The sequence below is a fragment of the Rhipicephalus microplus genome, chromosome 3, assembly GCF_043290135.1.
Source record: "Rhipicephalus microplus isolate Deutch F79 chromosome 3, USDA_Rmic, whole genome shotgun sequence".
NCBI classification, from domain to species: Eukaryota; Metazoa; Arthropoda; class Arachnida; order Ixodida; family Ixodidae; genus Rhipicephalus; species Rhipicephalus microplus.
Genome location: NC_134702.1, coordinates 229,729,281 through 229,755,932, shown reverse-complemented (window position 1 = coordinate 229,755,932; position 26,652 = coordinate 229,729,281). Strand labels below are relative to the sequence as shown.

The following is a 26,652-nucleotide window of genomic DNA, read 5'->3' as shown; positions in this document are numbered from 1 at the left end:
GCCCTCCAATCATCTGGTACTCGACCTTCGTGTAGCGATTTTGAAAATAAAACATACAGATATTTGGCGATCCACCCGGCATAACGCTTTAAATATGCGTTTGGAATGCTATCCGGTCTGGGTGTCTTTTTAACATTGAGTTTAAGTAGCATATTTAGAATGCCATGCTCACTGATAACAACGTCAGGTATAGGTGGATAATCTGCATCGAATGAGGGAAGAACATTATTGTCAATGGTGAAAACCGATTTAAATTGTTGATTAAAGGCATTCGAAATAACCTTGCTATCATGCACATCAACGCCATCAATTACAAAAACATTACATTCAGTAGATGTAGGCTTAATGCTCCGCCAAAATCTCTCAGGACACGTTTTAATGAAGTTTGGTAATGATTCACCATAATACAGCTGTTTGTCAATATGGATTTGGTGTTTTAGTTTAGTTGCAATTTCTGAAATCTCTTCGTTTATACCAGCGATATTCCCAAGACTACGACGCTTTTTTAATTATTTTAGCTTCCTTTTGAGATGCAACGTGTCCCGAGAAATCCAGGGGTTCCTTTCTTTCTTCTTTTTAACAACACATGGAACGAAGCGATCAATACATTCATTCACCAAATCTTTAAATGAGTCCCAGTGGCCTTGCACATCAGCAGTACTGTTTAAAAACGAGTCGAAGTTGAGGGAGAGGAGATCTATAATTGATGTATCGTCAGCTCGCAAAAAATTTCGAAAACATGACGTTTTTTGTTTCCGTGTCATAAAGCCATTTGCCAGGGTCAATAGTACAGCACTGTGGTCACAAATACCAGGAACCACTTCACAGGTGGCCGAAGACTTAATACATCCACTAACAAAAAAGAGATCTAGTACTGACTTCGAACTTCCCTGCACCCTAGTGAAATCGTGAACAACTTGTAACAAATCAAAAGTAAAAGCAACGTCGAGCATTGCTTCTCCTATGATATCGTTATGCTTAGTAGTTGAAAGAGAGGTCCAATCTATATCTGGTAGGTTGAAATCTCCTAATAAAATTATCCGAGCTCCTGACTTTGCATGAGTGCACAGATATTTTTTTAATTCATTGATGACTTCAATGGACGAGGTCGGGGGTCTGTATATGGAAGCTACAATATATTGAATATTATTGTGGTACATTTTGCAGAATAAGCCTTCCACTTGTAGAATATCTGGCATCCTAATTACTTTGACACATTTCTTAAATACAACTGCAATGCCTCCTCCCTTACTTTCGCGATCTTTTCTTAGCATACTATAACCAGGTGGAATTATTTCACTATCGAATATTGTACTATGCAACCATGTTTCTGTAAGTGTTATTAAGTCTGGATCATGAGTAAGAAGCAATAATTCTAATTCAGTTGCTTTGTTTACCACACTTCGGCAATTTACATTTAGGATTCTTAATGGCTCAGATACAGGATCCCGACGTCAGTTTCCCTTCTTCTTTTGAAGTTTAAAGCGCGATTTTTCGGTTTCATTTCAACCATACAGGGTGTCATCAATGCTCAATTTGTCGTATATTAGCTTAACCTTTGCGCCATTTCTCTTTTCTTCAGCCGCGCTCTTCCACAAATTTCTTCGTACTTCCCGTACCCTGTTAGAGAAGTCCTCAGAAATAGACATCGTAGTTCCCTTTAGCTTAAATGCATTCGTTAATACAGAAGTCTTTTCCCGATAATCTAGAAATTTTATGATTACTGGACGTGGCTTATTTCCAACCTTACGGCCAAGCCTATGGCATCGTTCAATGGCGGATGTCGTTACCTCAAGGTTTTTCTGAAAACATTCTGTTATTCATTCAGTAGTTCCTCGTTAGATTCTCTAGCAGGTTCTTCTATTTCATATATAATTAAGTTATTTCTGCGGGATCTGTTTTCGAGATCGTCAACTTTCGATACAAGCATACAAATCTGTTCATCTCGTTGTGACATAGCAATCTCGATACCTTGTACTTTACTTGTCAGGGTAGCTAAAGCAGATAACTGTGCTTCAACCCCTTCTATGCGCTGGGTTAAATCAGAAATTTATTTCTCGATTCCAAGTTGAGAGCACTTTATGGCGTCAAGCGAGGCAGTAATTTGTGCCTGACCATTTAACAGTTCTGACAACATCTGCTCTGTAGGACCTGGGTTTGCCTCTACATCCCCGCATCTCAACAGATCTAGCGGCACAGAACAAATAGCAGAAATTACACCCCTTAAACGAAGTGGGCAGGGCAGCAGCACCAGAAATGGGTCATCACTACGAAAACACTGAATGCATGAATAATTACAAACCTGCAGCACGAAGCGAAAAGGGAAAAAACGCCCTGATTTTAGACAAATACTATAACGCTGTGCCATAATCAGCAGGCATGGAGTATCATTTGGGTGCTATTTAAAAACTAACAGGCCAGCTGTCGTCAATCGTCTGAGCATGTTTTTACAACCAAAAGTTTACATAGGCAATCGATGCAACAATAGAATTTAAAATGCATTAAATATGCCAAGCAGTGGTTTTTGAGTTGCAGTTGAAAATTGCAATATGGTAGTGCATGGCCAAAGTATCAAGGCCACTCCACTGCCCTGGTCCTTTTATTAATGTATGAGATGTGATCTTTTATTAAATATATTGCATTATTAAGTGGGAAAAGGCAAGAAGACCATAACTGATATTTCTTGCCCAAAATAAATTGCTGCTAGATCATGAAAAGAAGATGAGCAAAATACGCAGCACTTTACTGCACTGTAGAATGTACCATAATGTTCACATTATTGCGTGCCATAAACATATCAAACTACACCTTCACATACAACCAACACCTATACATAGCCTTCATAGACTACGAGAAGGCGTTTGACTCAGTCAAGACATCAGCAGTAATGCAGGCACCACGGAATCAGGGCATCCAAAAATAAGAAATTCAATCTCTAAGAAATAGTTATAATGGTGCGAGCAGTCATTTTTTTTTTTAAGGAACTTGCGCCTCTGGACACATGCTTGTTGTTTTGCATTAAAGGTGATTATTGCGCATGTTTTGTCATATATAATGACTTTTTGCACACCATAGGATCACGAAGTATCCGTTCATTTGTTTTCGTGTTGCTCACTTGCCCATAAAATTATTTATTTACATTTTGGTTGCAAAGATACTATTCCAGGCTCGATATAGCAAATGGCCATAGTAATGTGCTTCATGTGCTATAAATGAAACATGCTCGCAGTTCTATGGCTTTTTTTTTACGCCTCTAAATATCCTTTTAAATGAGGTGTCGTCCCTCACACGCTCAAACAATGTTTTTAAATGTATACAAAGTCATGCGCACTCAGCCTACAGTTGTGCAAGATAGCCTTTAAGGCTATGAGTCAGAGTACAACACAACCTATCGGCACTACAGGCTTGCAAGTCTAACATAACAGATATGCCATACCACGCTACTCGTTGCTTGAAAAGCGACTTCAATCTTTTTACGTCCCACAATACCATTATTTGAGTGGTTGTTTTGTTGTATGGGCTTTTTATGCACTCACCTGTTTTAATCAATTTGACAGACAGTTAGCGATGCATATTATTAAATAGAAATATACTATATTGACATATTTCATCACGCAAAGTATGTGTGCATATGTAGACATCATACGTATATTGACATATGACAGCATGTGAACATATGTGTGAGGGATCCTTAAGTGGTCTTGGTAAGTGTACGCACTCGAAAATACTAAATCGAGCTGATCCTGCAAAATATTATTGCGTGTTTCAAAGAATAACCGCACGCTGTGCTCGTATTCCATCTCTCAATGTTCCTCATTTTCGCCCATGTTCACGTCTCACTTTGTTCTCTGAAATTGGTGAAATATCATCTATCTATTCAAAAAAAAAAAAAAATTGAAGAACGCAGTCATTGAACAAACGGCAGCAAAAACGTCACAGAATTGTACGTGTTTTTTCCCCGATTACACTGCACAGCAGGCACCTTGAAGCAGCACAGGGATAGGCCTCGAACTGGAAGTAGCGTAGCAGATGACGCGCCGTTTTGCTATCCACATAATACAAACATCCCGAATCGGCGTGGTCATGCACAAGTGTTACGTGTTTCATGCAGATGTTATTTATCAATGAGATCGTGGTCTCCCACGCACTGCAATGACAATACCGTTGTCACCTGGGTTCTTTTCTGCTATGTTGTCACCTTTTAAATCGCAGCTACACTGACGGCTGCACCGTATTTGGTCATGATTAGTTTGGACCATGTAGCGGTGACTAATACCAGTGTCACTCGAGTACTTTTGATCACGATCAACAAGTCTGTCGCTGCTGCCTAATCCGGATCGAGTTCGGCACTGACGCCCTGATTGCGATCAAAAGTGTCCGTGTGACGCCGGTATGATTACACGCGCGAATGCTTAAAAACTGTTCAGTTCTGTGCGCTCTTGTGGCCTCTACCTCTTTGGCTGGTGATTGCGCCAGTAGATGACCATGCAAGAAAAGCAGTATACTGCATATACAAAGTTATTGTATCGAAATTACGCAGCAAAGGTGCATAATACTGGGTAAGTTAAGAATAATGAGACGTCCGCAATGAAACACATGTACATGTTTGGTCTTGGTAAATCAAGTATCACTAAGAAAATTGAAGGACTCTTCATTCTTGTAGAAGTACAATGTCATTTTGAGTCTTAGAAGTTGTAGAGTTTTCTGTTTGTGTGTTTTTTTAAGCAAAAGTACGTGATGTGTACTTTACTATCAGATTAGAACATTTGTCCATGCTTAGCAGTCACTGCGTATTCCAAGCTTTTGATGGACGTTGGTGTGTGCGCACAATATTAAGTAAGATCAAGCTACATTTCTCTGCTTCTGTATATTATAAATAATTTTACTTCTTGGGGTAGGCACTCTTATAAGGCAATACTTCTCATACAGAACAAAATTTCTGCAAATTTTTCAACATTTTGTTCAGCCTTGAAAAAAAAGTGCATCTGTCAGAACATTGGCTCCTGCACCCACCCGCTGTTTACACATTTTTTGTGGCACCCCACGCGCGGTTTTTATTTATAATTATTATTAAAACTGTATCTACCAAAACCTGGTCTTACGAAGTTCCTAATATAACAAACTAAACAATTTTCATTCACCAACAAATATCCATAGGTATTAATGTTGGCGCCAATCCAAGTTAGGAAACTAATTTGGCACCAAACATGATTTAGAGAAGTTTTTGCTTAAGTGATTTGCTGAAAAGGCAGTGATTTTCTTCTAATGTTGACCACAACAGATTGGAACAGGTGCTCTGACACTACCACAGTAAAACATTTATCTGTTTAGTTGCAGCCCTAGCTTTACTTTTATGGAGCTGCATGTCATACCCATGCACAGAAGAACAATAGATGCAGCCTTTGGTAGTGCTCTTACGTTCCTGATGGTGTGAGAGTTACTTTTGATATTTACTTTTCTCATTTCATGCTTTGTGCGACAAAAGGCACTGATCACTCCTGGCTTCTTTCTAGCTTGGTCTGCTTGCACAATCACTGCATTCATTGTCCTTGTTATTGCATATCTGTATCTTGTCATAGACTCATGTGTGCCTGGCCTGCATCACCCAGACATAGAGTCCCTCGTCTATGTCAAGTTTGCCCTTACGGATATTTAAGACATGCAGGTCAGGCTAGAAGTACTCTTTGCTGGGCTACTCAGTCTATGTTCATGTACACGCTACAAAGTTATGGCTGCCTTGCGTGATGAAATAATGAGGGAATGGTCGAGGAATGGGCAAACTTTCTACCGTTTAGTCATCATAACCTGCATCGATTTTATAGGCACAGACAGGTGCAGTAAGGTAGGCACACACTGAGTGCATACTACCTAAACACAATCTGTGAACTAGCGTTCTACCTGCAAGAGAGACAATAAAGTATCACTGGCACAAATATTTTTTATCCATGGCGTAGAGATAGAAAAATGTTCATTTCAAAAGAATGCCCCCCCCCCTCCAAAAAAAAAATAATAATGGCTACGCCCCTACTGGTACATAATGAACCTCATGATTGTATATGGAATGCCTCCACCGATTCTCGAGCAGTGGTGGCCCTGCTTCTGCCGATAACCTGAGCCTTATCCAGGCACGGCTCGCACTTACGAGAATTGCAATGCATTGGAAAATGTGCCCCATCTTTATCTTTTAACAAAAGTACACGTTTCTGCTTCTGCTCATTCACGTACATTCCGCCCTGGGCCAGCATTTGTCATTTGCGGCAGGATGGCGTAAATTCATAAACGACGCTGTTGGCACATTTTGTGTACGCCTTAGCATGCTTCTTGCTGTACCCACCTGTGTTGCTTTCATCAGATAGATTACTACTATGTTTACAGGGAAAAGCTGAGACGGCTTTTACGGTGCAGAAAAAACAATCGGCATACCATGGCTGTTTGTGATTGCATTTAGGTTGTGTGCAACTCTGTGCATATGTAGTACGACCTTGAGTCTCAATGCTTTCCGTTCTTGCTCTACCCCAGTACCATGTTGGTTTCCCTAGATATTCTGGAAGAGTGGCTCAGCTACAGTGATAAGGAGCACGTGAGGGAACAGATGACAGACAACTAATTCACTTGGTTTTGAAAAGCATTCTGCATAACATGTGAGCATGATCTTCGCGTGCACAGACTCTAGGCATTGTTTAGTTATGGCCATTTTCACAGTCTTGGATTACGCCAACTCGTATGGAAGCAATTCTTTTGCACACCTCGGCAAATGAAGCCAACAGGCATGACAACTCTGCAAGATAATGTGCTAAACTTAAAAGTGAAGAGCCACAAGTTGGCAACTCATGTGTAAACATCAATCCTTTTCCCAGTCTGCCAAAGCTTGCTTAAACACTGTTAGCAATGGTCTTCGACAATAACCGGGAACAAGTACACAATCGAAGGATTCGGGTGAAGAAAGTAGGTGACGCACGAGAAATTATCAGTTTAAAACGGTTCTTTCATGACAACCAAGTTTAGCTGCTTTATTAAAAACTGATTAATCAGATTTTGCCAGATACCTTATTCACTCACAGTCGTCCTGAATGAAACATCCAGCTTATGCATCTTGGCCGTAAAGAACACAGAAAAGGTGTTTTTGCTAGCTGAAATAGACTGTTCTAGTTTTGCAAGTTCCAAGTCATTATTTCGAGCCACTAACTTGCTTCTTAAAACTCTTGTTTTGCTGGCTTTTAACTTGAAATTCTTGTAGACTGCCTGTCCTGCCTTGAAGTTGTATGAAGCTACATCCATTGCAATGAACCCACTGCTTTCATCCACTTGAAGAATGACGCAACGCCTGCCGTAGGCCCCTTCTGACATAAAAATAGGTTTTCGCCGTGTTCTGGCTAGAGCTTCCACACCCTCTTGTAAGCAACAGTCTCCAACTGATACATCGGCTTTTCCAGCAACTCATCGGTTCAATGCCAATAATTAATGAGCCAGCAAAGGAGGTTCGTGGCTAAATTTTGGGCCATTGCCGAGTACACAATGTATATTTTCTGCAATGTGAACATTTCCCAGCTCAGTGAGGCCTTCTTGGGTTGTGCGAGCGGGCTTCTTGGGTATGAAACAATATTCTTGGTAACATTTCAGCACGCACACAGTGGACGGGAAAACGAAAGGCTAGGAGACCAACAAGCGCGAACTCACAACTGAGGTTATTGAAAGAAATACACGAAATATATATCTCAGGAAAGCTCAAGAGCACATGTTCAGTGCAAATGAAAAGCAAAAGAAAGAACGATAACATACCATGGTACTAACTTTTCACGTAAGTGGTATCTACGACATGCAGCAGAATGCGGAAGTCAAGTATGGCTTAAAAAGTTCCTTGTTAGTTAAAAAGTATTCCTTGTTAGTTAGTAACATAGTACAATGGATGGGCTGTTTACGCATTTATCAGCACACCTTCTGAAATAAAACATTTCTACTAATTTCTGAGTTAGCTTGTCTTTGTGATTAAACAAAATGATCATGTCACACCAAACAGGATAACGTCAGCAGCAGCTGCAATGCTCGGCTACGAGGGAGTGAATGCTATTTTTCAATGACTTCAAATGTTTATTGAAGCGAATGTTAATGCTACAGCCAATTTGACATATATATATATATATATATATATATATATATATATATATATATATATATATATATATATATATAGCCTCTTGAAGCTTGAAACGGGCAAGTTGTCGTCTTAGGCGGCTGTTTGGAGCACGCGATAAGCCAGTGAGCCGATCGATGATTGTGCGGCAGTAGGTATCGGCATGTTGGAGCGAGGCGAGATCTGTGGACGAAAGAAGGTCCGCCGAGGCAACTAACTGTTTCGAAGCAGCAGCCGTCTGTTTGGTCACTATATATATATATATATATATATATATATATATATATATATATATATATATATATATATATATATATATATATATATATATATATACATGACCACAAGTTAGGGGCAATAAATAAATTACCCCTATCCTGCACACCACAAATTTTCCACATTTTTTTTGCAAGCCAAACACATTTTGTCAAATTTTTTGTCCACCTTGCGACAAATGCGTTGAACCTAATTAGGTGCACTAAAAGCAATGTCTACACCAAAATGATTGGCTGTATGCTTGAGCTTGTGTTAAAACTGAAGAATGTAAGGTAAAACAGCTAAGCGTTTTTGTTGTGTGTCTTTTCTTGCAGACTCGTGCTCTGGACCACTCTATAAAATCTTAACTTTTTCGATGGCTCTGCTCACAAAATTTTCTGGGTATGCAGCCATTTTTAGACGAATTATTTGACATAAAAATGCTAAATTCATGGTGTGAATGCATGACATCGACAAGGCACTCCTTAGACCAGACACAGCGATTCCATTTTTTACAATTTCGGAATGGCCTGAGCTAGAGTTGAGCTAAAATGTTACTAAGAATGTATTCAAACCAACTCGCCCAGCTTTCCATTTTATTACATGAAACAACGAGCGCCACTCGGCTTCAAGTTCTGCTTTGCCTCAGTGATGTGGGCTGCTGAACGCTTGGAATCGTGAAGCTTCTTCAGTGCCAGCCACTCCAGGTCCAAACTAAACTGCACAAAGCAGGTAAAAAAAAAAAGCATGCCTGCTGCCACAGTTTATGATTTCACATAGATGCTTAACATGACCAAATGAAGGTGTGACTTTCTCAAAAAGGGCACTCACTTCTTGTGGAACATGGCCTTTCGGGGAAGTTGTGCCTTCATTCGGTCGTGTTATCGAGTATGTCAAATCTGAACTGTGGTGGCGGGTGCACTTATTTTTTTACCTTCTTCATGTTCTGTGCTTTAGTTAGGACCTGGAGTGGATGACACTGAAGGAGTGTCACAATGCCAAGAGTATCATACCTGACTAGGCACGATAACAAGTACCTAGTCTGGCATGTGCTGCCATTCGAAACATGTCATCTTTTTCGAATCAACATACTGAAAGCACCCTGAGGGAGCATGCATCTTCAGTGAAACAGGCGCACCTTGCAACATGGTCAAACTTATACAAAGCAGGTCAGCATGTCTATTAGGTTATGCGTTCTCCTGTGCAAACCATGTCGGAGCCTGAAACTGTCGCAAGGTACCGCTATACACAGTCATGGACTTGCCTCTACATCGTTCTGCTAAATGGTCCAGATATGTTTTTATGTTGCTTGAAATCTGTCAAAAAGCTGTTGGTAGTACAACTATAATACGTAAAACTGTAGCACTTGTGATGCGAGTTGATTAACCTTTCTGTATTGAAACCAACATGCGATGTGAAATAGCTTGATAATGCATACTCTTCTCGTATATCAGCCTTTATGACCAATGCTATAAAAAGGCTTGCCCCAGTTACTTCCTATTTGCCCAACCCTGTGCAAGTTTATTTCATCTTATGCATGCAATTTTTTTCAGTTCATCATCTGATGAACTCATCTCTGCCTCTTTCATCTCTGTCTCTCTCAGCTATTTTTCCCGTGCTTTGGTAGGCAATGAATTTTTCTAACTGGTTATTTTTCTCTTCCTCACACTGCTTGAGATGCCAAGGTCCACCTTTTTCTTTTTCTATATGTCAGGTGGAATGTAATCTAGACCTTTTTATTCTGTAATCAAATCTGTTTTTTAGCATCTCTATGTTATGCCAACCATTTTCTGTTTCATCATATTTTACATAGTTCTTAACTTGTTCTGGACATTTTTTTTGCTATTATTCATGTTTCCACACCATGTGTTAGTTCTGGCAGCATACAATAGTTGACCACTTTCTACTCTAGGGACAAATGGAAATTGCCTGTCATAGTATAAGAATGTCTGCCGTTATTGCTCCAGCCCATCCGTATTCTTTGCTGAATTTCCTTTTCATAAGTAGTATGTCCTGTGAATATCTGACTTAAATATACATATTGTAAGGATTCTAGTGTTCTGTTGCCAGTTGCAAACTGTCGCTTTCTTCTTTGGTCTCCAAACATTTTATCTTTGTCGTTTACTTATAACTTAAAGACGTTTTCAGTTTAGACCCTAAGTGTTTGTAGTTCGTTGGCAGCACTGTTGAAAAGCAGGATGTCATGTGCAAAGTGTAAGTACCAAGATATTTGCTGTCAATCTTTATCCTTGTTTCTTATCAACATGGTGGCTCAAATACTTCTGCTAAGCATGCTGTAAATATTGCTCAGACTTGCCAGACTTGTCTCCTTGCCAGATCCACTTCACGAATCAAATTCTTCTGCTCTGTTGTGAACTCTGAGTAGATGTTGGCTAGTGTATTCATGCATTCATTATGCACTAGCTGCTCTAAGACTCCTGGTATCTCTACCGAATCGAAGGCCTTTTTATAGCCTCTGCAAGCCAAGTAAATGGATAAGTTCTGTTTTGCAGATTTTTCGGTTTTGCAGTGCATGGCTATGATCCACAGTGGGGCATCTGTTGATCTGTGAATAATTTTTTAAATCTTTCATGTCTCCTTTTTTGTGTTTTTGTGTGGTATTCATATTTTTGCAACTCGCTAGCACATTTTACTCGCCAGTACATGAGGTATTGTGCACAAAGTGTCACAAGCTTGCTAAACACGAGATCTTCTTCATCGTTAATCAAGTCACGAATTTCACTGGATGGTTTTTCGTGTGTCAAGTTTTGTAGGGCTCTATTTTATTCCCCTTTTCCTTTCGTTCCCTCAGGGTAGTATACCTAGCCGTATTCATTTCTGGTTAGGCTTCTCATTACCATTCTCTTTTTTTCTAACTTTATTGCTATTTACTCATAGTACTTGAGTGTTTTGTTGAACGCTGGCTACTTTGGCTGCTAGATGGCTTATTTGTGAGCTGTAGAGCTCAAATATAGCAGAGTCTTCTGCGACCTTTACTGTGTTGATGAAACTGCTGATAATATTACCCTACTTTTAAAGTGTGCATTCGTCAGCAGTTTCGTGTTGTCCTGCTTCATCCTTTCTGTCAATTCTTTATTTATTTCTTTGGTGCCATAATTCCTTACGTCGCCAATTTTTTTTTTTTTGGTAATCAGCTATTTTAGCTCAGCGAATTCAGTTTTATATGTCGAGTGGGTTGCTTTTGTGGGTTGTCGTTTCCTTTGTAGGTTTTTTTTTTGTGATTTGGGAGAGTTTGCATACCTCTTGCCTTGCGTTTCAGGAATCAGCGTAGTTATTGTTTTGTCCATTTCCGCTGTGTCATAATTTATCTCTTGTTCCAAGGTCTTGCGTACGAGTGTTCCAAGGCAACACTGAGCGTTCGCATGACTGTGACTTTGCTCCATTTTGAGGGGAGCCTTGCAAGTCCTCTGCAAATTCAACGAAAAATGGCATTTTTGGGTATAGTGAGGTTCCGCATTCCATTTTGGCGGGCTTGCTGATGACAATGATTATAGAATGCAAGCGCATGAAGTGGTGAGTTTCGTCTAACATTTAAAATGAAAAGTTAAAGATGAAAAAACATTAAACACTAATTGACGGTCATCGCTGCTGTAGCTAGTGTAGTAGCTGCGGTGAATATTGCTCGCAACAACCTTGCCTTACGTTAGCTTGTTGGCATTGCGTTCCTGTTCCCCGAGTGAAAAAGTAAAGAAAAGTGTCATGGCGGCTTCTGCTTCTGTCGTTGAACCAGCGCGAAGTTTGAGGTACGTATTTATTTGCCGCAAGCACCCTTCCTCGAGATAAATCTACTCTTCAGTGACTGCAGTGAGGAAGACAAATGTTCACAGCTTGATAGTGCATCTTGTATCATCGACAGGTAAGCTGTCAATCTCTAACTAATCTCCAGATGAACGCACTTTTGCACCATAAATATCTTGGCAGTGATTGTAAAACAGTTCCATGTTAAATGTACCACAATTCGAAAACGTTCTCGCTGCGCAAGTTGCTCGGCTTGTACACCAGCCTGGTGAGATTATTGTAGAGGCTAATACAGGTCTTCATTATAAAAGCAGTACTTTTATTGTTTACCGTACTTTCAGTGCGGCGCTAAAATGCCGTACACGTTGTTGTGTTTCTCTTGTGGCGCTACGTGTACTCATGATGTCCAGTTATTACACGTCTAATTTAAACACGTTGCTGGTTATAAGATCACGTGTCACTCTTCTACTGTGGCCGATCTGCAGCGGAAGCATCTCAACCAGGTAAAATCGGCTGCACTGGTGCTGAGTTACAGACGAGTGAACTGCTCAGTGCCGCATAACAAATTAGCGTGAGATACGTCAAATTTGGCCTACTTTTCAAATTGTTGTACTATTTGAATTAATTAACCACTGAGAAAAATTGCAGATAAGCGTCTGAGGGGGACGGGATTTTTCTCACTTTCACCCAGAAATGAACTCTCCATTGTTTGCCTGCAGTCATGCCTCCGGCGCTTGGCATGCTGGTAATAAAATGAAGAGACGCTTTTACTAAATATCCTAATTTCCGTGCTATAATGTACACATAACGATCTTTTTGTTTTTTTCATAATTTCGATTTTAATATAGTATGTAGACCAAGCAAGAGGGCAGAAAATAAAACAATGAAGAGAGATCGTTGCTTCATTAACTCAGTTCAAGTGATTGTTCTATACTTTTAGTGCACATAATAAACCAAGCTCAGTGTGCACATTGAAGATATACAAAAATGTAGACAAAAATGAGCTATTAAAAACAATTACACAAAGCAATAGCATCTTTATTATTATTTTTTAATCAGAAGTTTCGTGTTATGAAACCAAAAAAGACAGAAGTTGAGGCGAAGATGTAAGCTTGAAGAGATGCAAAATTTTTGAACGCTGGTTGTCGCTACAGCCACCGTCTCAACATGCGGACTTCTTGAAGGCTGCAACAACCAACCTTATGTGAAGTGTGTAGGGCAGATTTATCAAGACGAAAGGAACACATGTACACTGATGCCAATGATCAAAAAATGACCCCAAAACATTTCACATATGCTCGAAGTCAGCCCTTGCATACCTTAGTGCGTTTTGTATAAACGATGGAGATGAGGCCACATCGAAAACAGGGGCAGATGAAAAGAAGGAGCTGACATGCTGAATTGGGCTAGTCAAAAGCCCATGAAACAGAAAGGAGGGAGGGGGGGATCGCGTTGAAGGGGAGGAAACGTGTTGCTGAATTATCCTTGCCCCGAAGAAGCACCACTTGACAGTGGGGATAATTAGTGTTAGAAATCCCTAGAAGAATGGCTTGATTTTTACTGGTCTTCGTTGTGTATGTGCCATATCAAATTGATCCGAAAGCCCCCATTGAAGCATTTATGCTTGTTGGCTGGAATGTGTTAAACATGTGAATAAGATGTGGCAATATTTTTTTTGCCAAAAGGCCGACTAGAGTATGTAAGGTTTAAGATAATCTAAGACATGTCCTGTCAATATAAAATGCTGCGCCATCACTTTCATTAATTCATTTGCCGTGTCTGCTTGATGCCCATTTAGTCAAACAATAACGAGCTGTCCTGTTTATGACAATATGTACATTTGATCATGTTGATAATGTTTGAACTAGTGCAGTTAAAACTAGATTTTGTATGATGTACATAATCACTTCTGGTGCTTTTAACTTTAATATAATCTTGAAGGAGCTTGCAGGTCTTGCATCTTAGATGAGAACTAGGTATTTAAAAAATGAGGGTTTACTTTTGCATGCACTAACATTGCTTCCTATTGCAATGATGCATGACCTTTGGCACTTTAGAGAAACGTATTTCTAAGGTGCTCATTGCTTGTTAATGTTAGATTATGCTTACGAAGAATATTTATATTTGGAAGTGCATTTTGGTATTTGATTTTAAAAGCTAGCAGCTGGTTAGGCTGTGCGATGGGGCATCTTCAGGTAGTGCTTATTATCTAATTTTAAAGCTTCATTGTAGACATCGTTCAGAGCGTTGTATGACTTGTTTCTCTTAACAAATGTCTCCTTTGACTTTGAGTTGCTTAACTGGTGAGCATAGCCATCGTTTTCGCTACAGACCCATCCAAAACGCTGCGCCTGTCCGACAAATGTTTTCTGTTTACAGTGTCATAAGTGATGGCTTGTGTAATCTACGTACTGTTGGCTATTCCTTTGCTTTATGTAGAGTATAACCTTGGGTTTCAATGTTTCAATAGATACCGTCATATCTAGGAAGTAATTTCGCTGAAAGTATGGTGCACGGTAAATTTACTGCTAAGGTGAACCTTGTTGCCAATGAATGCATTTAGTGCACTTATGTCATGTTCACATGTCTGCCATGGTGGTGTAGCAGTTAGGTGCACAGGTGCTGAAATGAAGGTGGCAGGTTTGATCCTGGTCGCTGCGATCACAATTTGATGGAGGTGAAATCCTAGATACTCGTGCACTGTGCGATGCCAGGACACCAGATGATCAAAATTTCTGGAGCCCTTCGCTTCTCAGCCCATATAATCACATTGTGGTTTTACGACGTTCAACACCGAATATTGTTATTGCAATATCATCATCATCATCATCAGCCTGACTACGTCCACTGCAGGACAAAGGCCTCTCCCATGTTCCGCCAGTTAACTCGGTCCTGTGCTTGCTGCTGCCAATTTATACCCGCAAACTTCTTAATCTCATCTGCCCACCTAACCTTCTGTCTCCCCCTAACCCGCTTCCCTTCTCTGGGAATCCAGTCAGTTACCCTTAATGACCAGCGGTTATCCTGTCTACGCGCTACATGCCCTGCCCATGTCCATTTCTTCATCTTGATTTCAGCTATGATATCCTTAACCCCCGTTTGTTCCCTAATCCACTCTGCTCTCTTCTTGTCTCTTAAGGTTACACCTACCATTTTTCTTTCCATTGCTCGCTGCGTCGTCCTCAATTTAAGCTGAACCCTCTTTGTAAGTCTCCAGGTTTCTGCTCCGTAGCTAAGTACCGGCAAGATACAGCTGTTATATACCTTCATCTTGAGGGATAGTGGCAATCTACCTGTCATAATTTGAGAGTGCTTGCCGAATGTGCTCCACCCCATTCTTATTCTTCTAGTTACTTCAATCTCGTGGTTCAGCTCTGCGGTTATTACCTGCCCTAAGTAGACATAGTCTTTTACAACTTCAAGTGCACTATTACCTATCTCGAAGCGCTGCTCCTTGCCGAGGTTGTTGTACATTACTTTCGTTTTCTGCAGATTAATTTTAAGACCCACCTTTCTGCTCTCCTTGTCTAACTCCGTAATCATGAGTTGCAATTCGTCCCCCGAGTTACTCAGCAATGCAATGTCATCGGTGAAGCGCAGGTTACTAAGGTATTCTCCATTGACTCTTATCCCTAACTGCTCCCATTCTAGGCTTCTGAAAACCTCCTGTAAGCACGCGGTAAATAGCATTGGCGAAATTGTGTCCCCCTGCCTTACACCCTTCTTGATTGGTATTCTTGCATTTCCGATGGAGGCGGAAATGTTGTAGGCCCGTGTGCTCAGATTTGGGTGCACGTTAAAGAACCCCAGGTGGTCTAAATTTCCGGAGCCCTCCACTACGGCGTCTCTCATAATCATATAGTGGTTTTGGGACGTTAAACCCCACATATCAATCGATTGGTATTCTGTTGCTTTCTTTATGAAGCACTATGGTAGCAGTTGATCCCCTGTAGATTTATTGCAATATGTTTATATATAATAAATATGTCATCTGTGTAGCAGATATAGGTGGAAAGTGTTACTGGAGACTATTTCAAAAGCTCTCAATTCTAATGAACCCATAAAAATGTTGGAGCCAAAGAGGTTCCCATACTTGTGCCAAAATTATGTTGGATGAATACAATTTAAAATAATAAAGTTTGAGGGCTAATTTTAGTAACGAGAGACAAGCTTCAGGATTATATGTTTACTTGCTATGAGTGACTTTACAGCTTCAATTCCTTCAATGATAGGTGTATTGTAAGAGAACGTTCAAGAACCCCAAGACTCCTTCATTATCTCGAGTATGTACCCAACAATACAAACTAGAGTGGTGATGATGAGTATGCACAGATGAGAAGATGGAACACACAAATAATGCTCACAATATTCACAAACAAGAAGCAGTCATTTAATGTTCCTAGGATGGCCTGATTAGAGAGTGTCTGTGTTTTATTAGTAACTGAACCTATTATTCAAAAGAAATAATGTAAATCTTGAGCAAAAAATGGAAGGGTAAGTGATATGTTGGATAAACAGTGATTTGAGGAGTTGTTCTGATAACGGCTCAGTAGGCTTATTGTTGTTGGATAGCAGACGTCTGCAAGGTATTTGTGTATTGAGTAATTCACCTATGTAAACATCATAAATATTCAAGAATATAGAAGCACCCTGCTTGCTTGTTCTTAGGCATCAAGAAGTGGTATTCGGAAGGTGTGATTGATTCCTTGTCTAGAAACTCTTTCATCACCTATTCCAACCAAGTAACCAATGCGGCCAAGTGTTTTGCTTCCGAGGCAACCAACAATGCTAAAGCACCTCTCTGTGGCGTCGACATAAATCCAACGCTTCCTGACGAAAACAAGTGAAGGCTGCATAACCTGTTGCTAGAGTTCCACGCCTGCTTTGCACGTTTGTCGAAAATCCGTCAGACATCGATTACATTTCAGATCTCCTGTAATGTAAAAAGGGGCACTTGCTCAGTATGTTACAGAGCTTACTCTGGATCGAATGGAGGCACTAGCAATTGCTGTTTTCATAGCATCGCCAAGGCTGCACACGAGACCCGATGAATTTGATTGTCCCTTCAACCAAGAAACGCCTGCCACCCATTCAGCTGCTCCACCTGCGAGTGTTCTCTTTGCAAAATCACTTTACTGCAATGCACATTACAGAAATAAAAAGCACACCTGTTTTCATATTTCTATCTTTCAAAAAATTTTGCATGTGTCTCTGTAGCCCGAACAAAGTGGAAACACATCACGGTTTCTTACGAGAGCTTTTGCTTTGGGTTGCTGTGTCAGACTGATGCATTGAAGTTCATGCAGGCACAGCTTACTCGCCTCCACCGCTATTTAGGAGTGGAAAGATAGGCTGCTGGTTGAACTGTACAGAAATAAAGGTGGAGGTGGGGTATTTTGCCATGTTTGTTACAGGTAGGGGTACTTGGGTGCCAGGGGCCTCAAAGGAGGAAGGGTGACAATGGTGTAAATGAATCTGCACTCCATGCAAGAGCACAACGAGCTAAGTCATGAGCATAATTGAAAAGGTGCACGAATCAAGCATTTTAAAAACTGCTATTAAAACATTGTTTTGGCTTCATCATCTAATATCTGGTTATTTTTGTTATTCCTTTATTTTTCCTGCATCATAAAGGTATACTGCCATGGCTAGAATTTAGACTTAAACCTCAAGTGGAGCATTTTATTGGTACTTCCTGCGCATATGTCTACAGCTGCCTATTTTACTGCAATCTTGAATAGCATATTTAGTAAAAGTGCTTAGTGGCATTAACGTTTAATTGCTCCCTCATTTGCATTTATGATTCACCTTTTTTTGGATCTTCACTTGCCTCTAATTGCACAGAACTGATATTGATCCTTGAAGTGAATTGTAAATCTCAAGCAACTTTTTCAAGGAATGCAAACTTTGCGTTCTTCTGCCAGTAACTTCCATTAAACATTTCTATTTGTTTTGAACATTTATTTCTCTTACAGTATAGCTGCATCACTGCTGCACATAAGTTTGCATAATGAAGATGAAGGAATTGTGTGGTTGATTTACAAGGTGCGCAAATATGGGCCAACTTCAACCCATAACAAACTGTTTCGAACATCCTCCCATGCAGTTTAAATTACTTGGCTGCAAATGTTCGCTGGTATACCTGTTTTCTGGATTTTATAAATTTGAAAAAAAGGGGGGGGGGGGGACAGAGCAATTGGGAAGGGCCTGAAAAACAGCACTGTTAAATGCTAGAAAATCTATAAAATCGGTGATGTTAAATCATAAAATCTGCAATGTGATGGGAAATTCCATAAAACCAGTGATGAACCAGACATCCACACGAGCAAGACTTGGAGCAGGGTTTTGCTAGCACTGTGCATCTATGCAAGCATTGAGTACCTATGCTGGTTTAGAGGAGAATTAAAGTCAAGTTCTATGATTTCGTGGTGCAAAACTATAACCTGATAATGAGATGCACAGTAGCAAGTGAATTGGAAAATTTTGACTTCAAATTAAATTACAAATTATTTGACTATTTATTTATGCATTTTTCTTACTCTTCTTTTTTTCCCTACCTCTTTCTTTTCTATCATTCCCCTTTCCTCTCCAAAGTGTAGGGTGGCCAACTGAGCCAAAGCTTGGTTACCTCCCCAGTCTTTCCTCTCCATTTCTCCTCTTCTATTGAAGTGCATAGCCATAGTACATATTGCACCTACTACAATATGACTGCTGTGATTGGGAATCAATCCCGTGATCTCGTGCAGAACTGCACTGTTTCATTTCCCTCTGCCCCTGTGGCAAAATGGAGGTGCAGACTTTTTTTTTATGTCCTGCATTATATTTAAACAAAAACATTTGCATTGACTTTCATGGTTTTTAACACTGCACAGATGTAGACCAAAAAGGCATCTAAATGTGACCGATGGTATAGTGTCCTGTTTAAACAACCAGTATTGATCATATGCTTTAGAGCAGAAAACTGATTCATGCTACTGTCTTCAGCAATGGTTGAAAAAGAAACCTCCTTGTGGTGAATGGGAGGTGTGACCTGTTGAACTGTTTTGGCACCTAGCATAGAACACAATGCAAGTAGGAGTGAAATATGAGGACAGGCACTGTTAATACTTCTGAGTTGTTCGAATGTCACTTATTAAATGCACAGGCATAAGGTGCAGGAAAAATATGGTGCTGTTATATGTACACACCACAAACTAGAACCTTCATACTAATCACTTCAATTAAATGTGTTCTATCACTATGGAGGTCACCAGCAATGGTTTTACTGAATTATGTTGTCGCCTTCATGAAATGCAATTATTTAGGTAAACAAATGTTGTGTACCAAGGTAAGGCTTTTGTCATTATATCATTTGTAATGTGCTTGATAATCTATCCAAATGTGTGGTAATAGAAACAGCAACTGTTCAGCCAGACGACAAATATTCCATTCATTACAGTGAAGTTATATGTTATGACACCATTCTGACACGCCAAAGTAATTCTGAACAAGTTGCGACTTTCTTGATTTCGAAAGTATTTGAATTTACAGACATATAATAATCAGGTATTACTATTAACAGTTTATTATGAACGGATAGAAAAGAAGCTATATGAAGTGTAAAAACAGCACTTAGATTAACACTGGCCAAGGTCAGCAAAAATGTTCGAGACCTAGAAAAACAGTTGACTTTCTTGTGTGTTGGAGAAGGCTATTTGAACTTTACTGCCAAAGACTAGCAAAGCGCTTTTTTTAAATCACAATCAAGAGAAGCCTTGCCTTGGTTTTTCTGCTAAGGAAGCATTTTGTTTTTGGTCATCAAGGCCCTCTCGGGGGATGTTAAAGCATCTAAAGATTACAAGTACTTGTACCTCATCAACTAACTCTAACCAGACAAACTTCCATTTTGTTGGAGGTGCACATAATTTCAAGTTGCAATGCATGGCTGCAGCGAGAGGTACGTCAAATTTTTTTATTATGCTCTTGATGGTTAGCAACATAGTTCCCTAGTACTCTGCTGTGCATGGGCCTGCAAGTACAAGAGATATGCACAGGATGACACTCCCAATAATGCTGTGATCAGGCACTCCCAGAATTGAATAACTGCAAATACCTTGCTTGGAGCACCTCAGCCATAGACAGCATATTTTGGACAAATACTATTAGATCTGCTTTAATCAGTAGGCATAGAATACCATTCGGGTGATTATAAAAACTAATGGACCAGCTGTTGTCGATCATCTGAACATGTTTTCACTAAGAAATGCTTACAAAGACAAATGTTGCAATAATAGAATTGATTATGGGCTAAATATGCCAAGCAATGGTCTTTCATGCACTGGAAAATTGCAATACGGTAGTGCAACATCAAAGTGTGAAGGCCCTCCACTGCCCCGGTCCTGTCATTAATGTATGTGATCTCTTATTAAATAATTTGCATTTTCAAGTGGGAGAAAGCAAAAAGACTAACTGAAATTTCTCGCCCCAAATAAATTACTATTAGATCATGAAAAAAGATGCACCGACTGAAATATGCCGCGCAGTGCACCGTGGAAAGTGTCACGTTATTCACAACATTGGTATGGCATGAACATATCAAACTACACTTTGAGAGTAGGCCGAGCTTTAGATCTAGGTTTTAAGCTAAAATGAGCATGCCAAAGTTGCATTGAAGGCAAAGCACTCGCTTCTTACACAGATTGAAATTTACGGGTAACCATTTGACACATCAGTCATACAACATACGTATAATGCCGTGGCCGACTGTGGCTCATAACAATTGAAGCCCAGCAGCCACATTTGCCAACAGCATGAGGAATAAGCTTGTTTGCAAGACGGAACATGAACAGGTACTCCTTGCAAATATCTCATCATTTTAGAGACTTGCCTAGGTATGATGCACCTTTACTTCATAATTTTGACACAGTGACTTTGTATATGTAGTAGACTGCTTTACTTGCACTGTCATGAACTGATGCAACCAGCAGCCAATGAGCTAGAGGCCACAAATGTGTACAGAACTGAACGGCTCGAGTTGATATAAGCATTCACGTGTGAACTCCGACAGGATATCGCAGTCACAGTTTTTTTTCCCTCTATGCTACTTGGACTAAATGTGCCAGTAGTGGAAACAATACAATATTTATACCATGTCACACAGGCACTTGTGATCGCGATCAGGGCGTCTGAGTCATACTCGATCTGGATTAGGCTGTACAGCGCTGTGCAGCAGGGACGAAGTTGTTGCTCGCGATGTCGAGTGAAATCGGTATTACTCACTGCTACACGGTCCAAACTAATCCGGATCAAGTAGGATGCAGCCGCCAGTCCAATTGCGAACTAATCGCAATGACTGAGGCTATACGCACGACGTCGTGTGGCTCATCCGGAAGTGGCTATACGCACGACGCGACTGTTGTGCCGCCCCGTGGGGAGTTTGCAAAACAAAATGAATTTTTTTTTTGCCCTGTTTTTTTTTTTTCGGCGCTGAATGTTTGTCGCCCATTGTTATTATTGTTATTTTTTTGCATGCGTGATTGCGGCTGTCAGAACAGGGACGCGAGTTCGGCATCGTCCACGAAGTTCGGGCCAACGTTCGGGCAGTGCTTTCGAGCCCTTCGATACGTGATTATGGCCGTCACGAGTGCGACCTCCTCCATATGAAGTTCGGGCAGTGCTCCCAAGTCCTTCGCAGCGGCGGTTGCAGTGGTGGTTTCAGTACCAGATCTAGGTGTGACGCACACCTTGTTGCATTTTAGCGAGTGTTTTACGGGGAAACAATGCACGTTTCGTCTTTGTTTTCGACATCGAAGTGGAGTGACTTCAATCCAAAATACAGTTTCTCTTGTACTCAGGTCTGTACCTTTCTTGAACGATCGACTGAGGCATGCGCAGGAGGCCGAGATTGATGTTCGCCTCCAGACGAACGCGCGGAACGCAAATTTCCTGACACATGGCTCTGCAAAAGTCAATGAGGCACCTTACGAACGATTTTTTCTTGCTAGGGGAGAAAATTAGTGCTGGGGTAATTCTCGAAGTTGGGATTAGTGGAGGGGGTTTCTCCAATGAGAACTGGCTCCCTTCATGTGGGACCCTGAACGCGCTTATGCCAACACACTGTCCTACAAGTGCCAAATTAATACCTGCTGTTTGGAGCTACGTTTGCCCAGCATCAACGTTGCACAAATCTCTACAGTGGGCTCGACTGACACTGAAAGCGTTCTTAATGAATGCAACTATTACCATCAGTACTTATTAAGACTTCCTATTTTCAACGGCGGCCACCAGCTTGACAAAAAGAAAGACGTTGGGGCATACAAGGTTACGTATGCATTCAGATTTTATTGGGACTCATGAGTAAGTTGAAGCTGATTTTACTTGAACTTCCACATTTGCATTGTCTTTTCCATCACGCGGTGCCTGAACACTTGGGGCAAAACCAGTGCCGGCCGAGATCTTCTTGTACTCCTGCGCAAGACCTGCCAAGAAAAAATTTGCTGTAAGCATGACTCAACACATTTGTAAAATCACATGCTTACCAGTGGTACCACTCTAGGCATTGGTCAAAGCAGATCATGTTCAATGCACCATCATACTTGTCCTTGCAATGCCCGCAATACCACAGGCTCCCTTGCTTCTTAGTTGCAACTGTAATTGTCAAGATAGGTGGTGCACAAAATGGTCATTTAAAGCAACAGTTTTAAACGAAAAAAATCTTACTCGCTGATGTTAGTGCAAGCCAGGCATCTGGTGTGAAGTACTTCTTCAGCTTTGGTAATGGTGCTTTGCAGTCAAGTACGCAGCTTGGCAAACGTTCAGGTCGAACCTCTACATGACTTTCCTGCACCTGAAAGTTTCCATCAAGGGCACGACCTGCCACGTCCTCACCAGCAATGGAAGTCAGAATCACTGTAGCGGGCAGAAAAGGAAACATTTATAACTGCCACCAACAGCTATGAGTAGCCTTTCAACAGTTGAAACGTAGAGGTGGAGTTATACTGCCTATTTGACACAATTGTTTTGTTCTGAATCAGTACGACGAAAAATTCATTGCCGAAGAGAGATTTACCAAACGTCCATAGCTGTTTACATATGTGACCATGCATGTTTATGCTATAAAGTTGAAAACTTTAACTAGGATAGCCCATTGGGAAAGTACTGAAACTGTCTCGTGGCATAAGATCTGCACTGCACAAGTAAATGTTATAAAGCTTACAATAGAGTTGTATTATATTCAGCACATGAAATTTTTGAAGCATATGTGAAATTGGAGTGCAGTACACAAAACCTACAGCAATCTAATTCTGTCATAAACCCGCTCGAGTATTATGAGTACTATGATGAATGTTTTTCATTTACTTGCTAGCTGCCTCTGAAAGTTAAGTTCTACTGTTCTAGCAATCAATAATTTTGCTTACATTTTTCTTGTTCTTTTGAAGAGAGCTCCAAGAAAGGCATGGGCTGGCCACCTTTTCTGAGTTTCTTCAGCTTTCGCTGCCGAAGCCTTTTGGTTGGCCGTGCTCTGGTTTTAACCATCGGAAGCTTGATAGGGACGTCATTCTCTTCTACATCCTGCTTCCTCTTATTCTGTGTATGATTAATCAGCGAACCATTCTCTGGGACGTTGTCATGTTGTTCGCTGCTGCACTGATCATGGTCACCGCAGTTGGCTTCAGTAGTGCGTTCTTCGGAGCAGCCTGCTTCTCCCGCATCGTCCCCTTTCAGCCAAACTGCGTTTATGTCTTCAAGCTGCCTGAGGCGTGCCTGAAAGAACTCTGGGCGGCAGTCTGCGGGTGTGTCGGCCAGAGCTTTAAGGGTCTGCATTGCAAAGTTGTACCGCTGATTCCGGTTCATCTTTTTGAAAGAGGGCCCAGACATAGAAACAATTTCGACATTCTCTTGACAGTGGCTTTCTTCCGAATTCACATCTTCACATGGCCCAACAAAGCTCATTTGGTAGTTCTTAAACCAACGCTTGTGGATTGCTTCGTCTAGATCAGGTTTTGTTGACAACTTCACACACACTGCCAAGAAATGCCTGCACAGCAGCCCCATCTTTGAAAATGTTGTACAGCTGCAAGACTGGCTGTCCAGGCAAACCTGATGGCAAGCATCGCCTACTCCAGATGCGACTTCATATTTATCTTCGACTGTTTTTCTGATTGCACGATTGCTTTCCTCCATCTTCATTAGCTGCTTGCTCACTAAACAGCATGCATATGGAGTCAAAACTTTTTCGCACTGCCTCTCGATGTCGTGTGAGGTGTTGTACGAGTAGGAGTTGCAGGTCTTGAGTAGTGTTGCAGCATGGCATGTGTTTTGTCTGCTCATGCCAGCTAACTTCAAAAGATTGGCCAGTGCTTCATGAAGCTTGCTGAAAGACTTGAGCACTTTCTTGATTAGATTGTTGTGCGACTCCACACGATTTGTTGTGTTGTCACCAAACGTGAATTCCCTGTCACAAATATGGCAGACCCACATCTCCGTTATGCTGCCCCAGTTTTCATCGAAGTATGCAACTGCCTCTTTGCTGGCGTAACGGTGAAAGTCTGCTTTCACTTCCTCAAATTTTTCCATGGTGGGAGCATGCAGCATTTCTTTGAAAGTGCAAATCATCTTTTGTTTCTCTTCGAGTGACCTTCCCAAACGGCCAGCTGCCACGCCAAATGCCTTGACCACATGGAACTGGCAAAGCTGTACAGAAGGGGCACTTGTGAATGTGTTGCGGATGGCATTTATCGCTGTGAAATCCTTGTCCACAACTACTACCTGAGTCTCTTGGCTACTGGGGCTCTCCTTAACAAATGTTTACAAAAGTTTGGACAAAACATGGTACTGCTCTGAGGCCACGAAGGCATAGCCAACCACTTGGCTAGCGCCACACCCATCTTGGACAAGAAAAACAAAAAGGGGCATCTTCAGCTTATTTGTCCGATACGTCGCATCGAGCAGAAGCACTTCAGGGAAGGACTCAAACGCACGCTGCATGTGCGCTGTTTGCACGAGTAAGATCTGTAGCTGTTTGGCCTCATCGGTGATGGCAATCACCTTCGCCTTGTGATTGTTTCGGCAGTTATCTATCTCCCGCATTAGCAGCTCAGCTTCATCAGACCCTTCCAGACTCCGCTTCAAATTGCACAAGTCTTTCGATAGGACGGTTTTGCCCGCGGAAGAGAGCATATTTCAAGAAAATTATGTAGTTAACATTTGTTACACCATAAGGAAACTGATTGAGGAGTCCTAATGTGATAAATTAGAATGTATAAGCTAATGCAGTATGTTAAAAGCCATTTAACTCTTGTAGGAACTGATATAAGTGCTCTCCTTGTCGGAACTGATATATCCAACTTTAAGCTTACAGCTGGAGCTGTTGTAGCAGAAGTAAGGCGTGGGTGAGGCGAAGTCACGAGTGGCGTGCATTTTTGTCGAGGGCAGCGGCTCCTCAGCTCGCAAAACGTGGTAAAAATGTCTGTCACCGGAGCGGGAACATTTGAACTGATTCTGAAAGTGCATGCAGTGCCTGTGCTAACTACTGGGGCGGGTATAGGTGCACGAGAAACGACTACAGCATGTCGAGATTGGCAATATAAAACATCAATCCCTGGTGGCATCGATCGAAATTGAATAAGCGTGATAACGAATGCTAACCGGCAAATGCATAAGCTTATATATCTTAGCTAGCTGTTGCGCCCCAAAATGCTAACATCACCTTGTTATTTTTGACTTCACAACAAATCAGCGAAACCTTGAGCAAAAAAAAAAAAAGAAGAACGAATGTTGCCATAGAGTTGAATGTTGCCAAACCGTGCAGTATAAGTTGGCTTTGCCGCATGCATCCTAGCAGGGACTCGGTGAATAATCGAAAGTTTAATCATGAATATCAAATTTCGCAAAATCTATTGACACATATTTAAGGTCTATTTACCGGTCGTCTCGTGAAGTTTGCTCGCAACCACGCTTGGGGGCACGTTCATCTCCATTAGCGGTAGCACATATTCCTGCTCCTCGCTGGTGAGTCGCCGAGTCTCTGGGTAGAAGCTGAAGATCTGGCTGCTGACTTCATGGTTATGATTAAGGTCAGCCTTCGTGATTTCAAGCGTTTGGCTTGCGCGTCGTGCTGCGACTACAATAGTGGCTGGGCATTCCTGTTTCATTGTCCTGCACACAATATGCATTTAGGCACCAATCGATAAAACTGCACAAATAGATGCTGTCATTATTTGCTTACCTTTGACGAGGTCAGATGCCGGTGCCGGAACATCTCTTGACGCCACCATGCTTGCAGATGCAAGTCGCGTTAGCGTACTTAAGTTTAGAGTCGAGCCTCTCTAAGCCAACACTGAGACGCGCGTTCACGACTTCAACTTTCTTGGTCGCCTTGGTGACGAAGAGAACGTTGTTGTTGATTTGAAAATCGCTTAGCGCTTTGCGAAATTCTTCGCCTACTTCAATCGCCATGACATGAAACGCAAGGCGCTCACAGGCGCACCAAGATCTCTTCAATTTCTCTCTGCTAGTGCGCTGAGCGA

General features: G+C 41.2%; 1 protein-coding gene and 1 long non-coding RNA gene across 2 annotated transcripts; both read right to left on the bottom strand.

The window, feature by feature from the left end:
- Window positions 1-8,194: 8,194 nt before the first annotated feature.
- Window positions 8,195-26,334, bottom strand: LOC142804159 (uncharacterized). The gene is made up of 3 exons (XR_012894479.1): window positions 26,049-26,334; window positions 11,648-11,814; window positions 8,195-8,314 (listed from the first exon to the last, which is right to left on the bottom strand). It is a non-coding gene; the product is annotated as an uncharacterized LOC142804159 (long non-coding RNA).
- Window positions 20,083-26,055, bottom strand: LOC142804158 (uncharacterized). The gene is made up of 4 exons (XM_075890774.1): window positions 23,542-26,055; window positions 22,844-23,032; window positions 22,663-22,771; window positions 20,083-22,602 (listed from the first exon to the last, which is right to left on the bottom strand). Exons 1-4 carry the CDS (start codon window positions 24,737-24,739, stop codon window positions 22,533-22,535), a joined length of 1,566 nt encoding a protein of 521 aa, XP_075746889.1. The 5' UTR covers window positions 24,740-26,055; the 3' UTR covers window positions 20,083-22,532.
- Window positions 26,335-26,652: the final 318 nt, after the last annotated feature.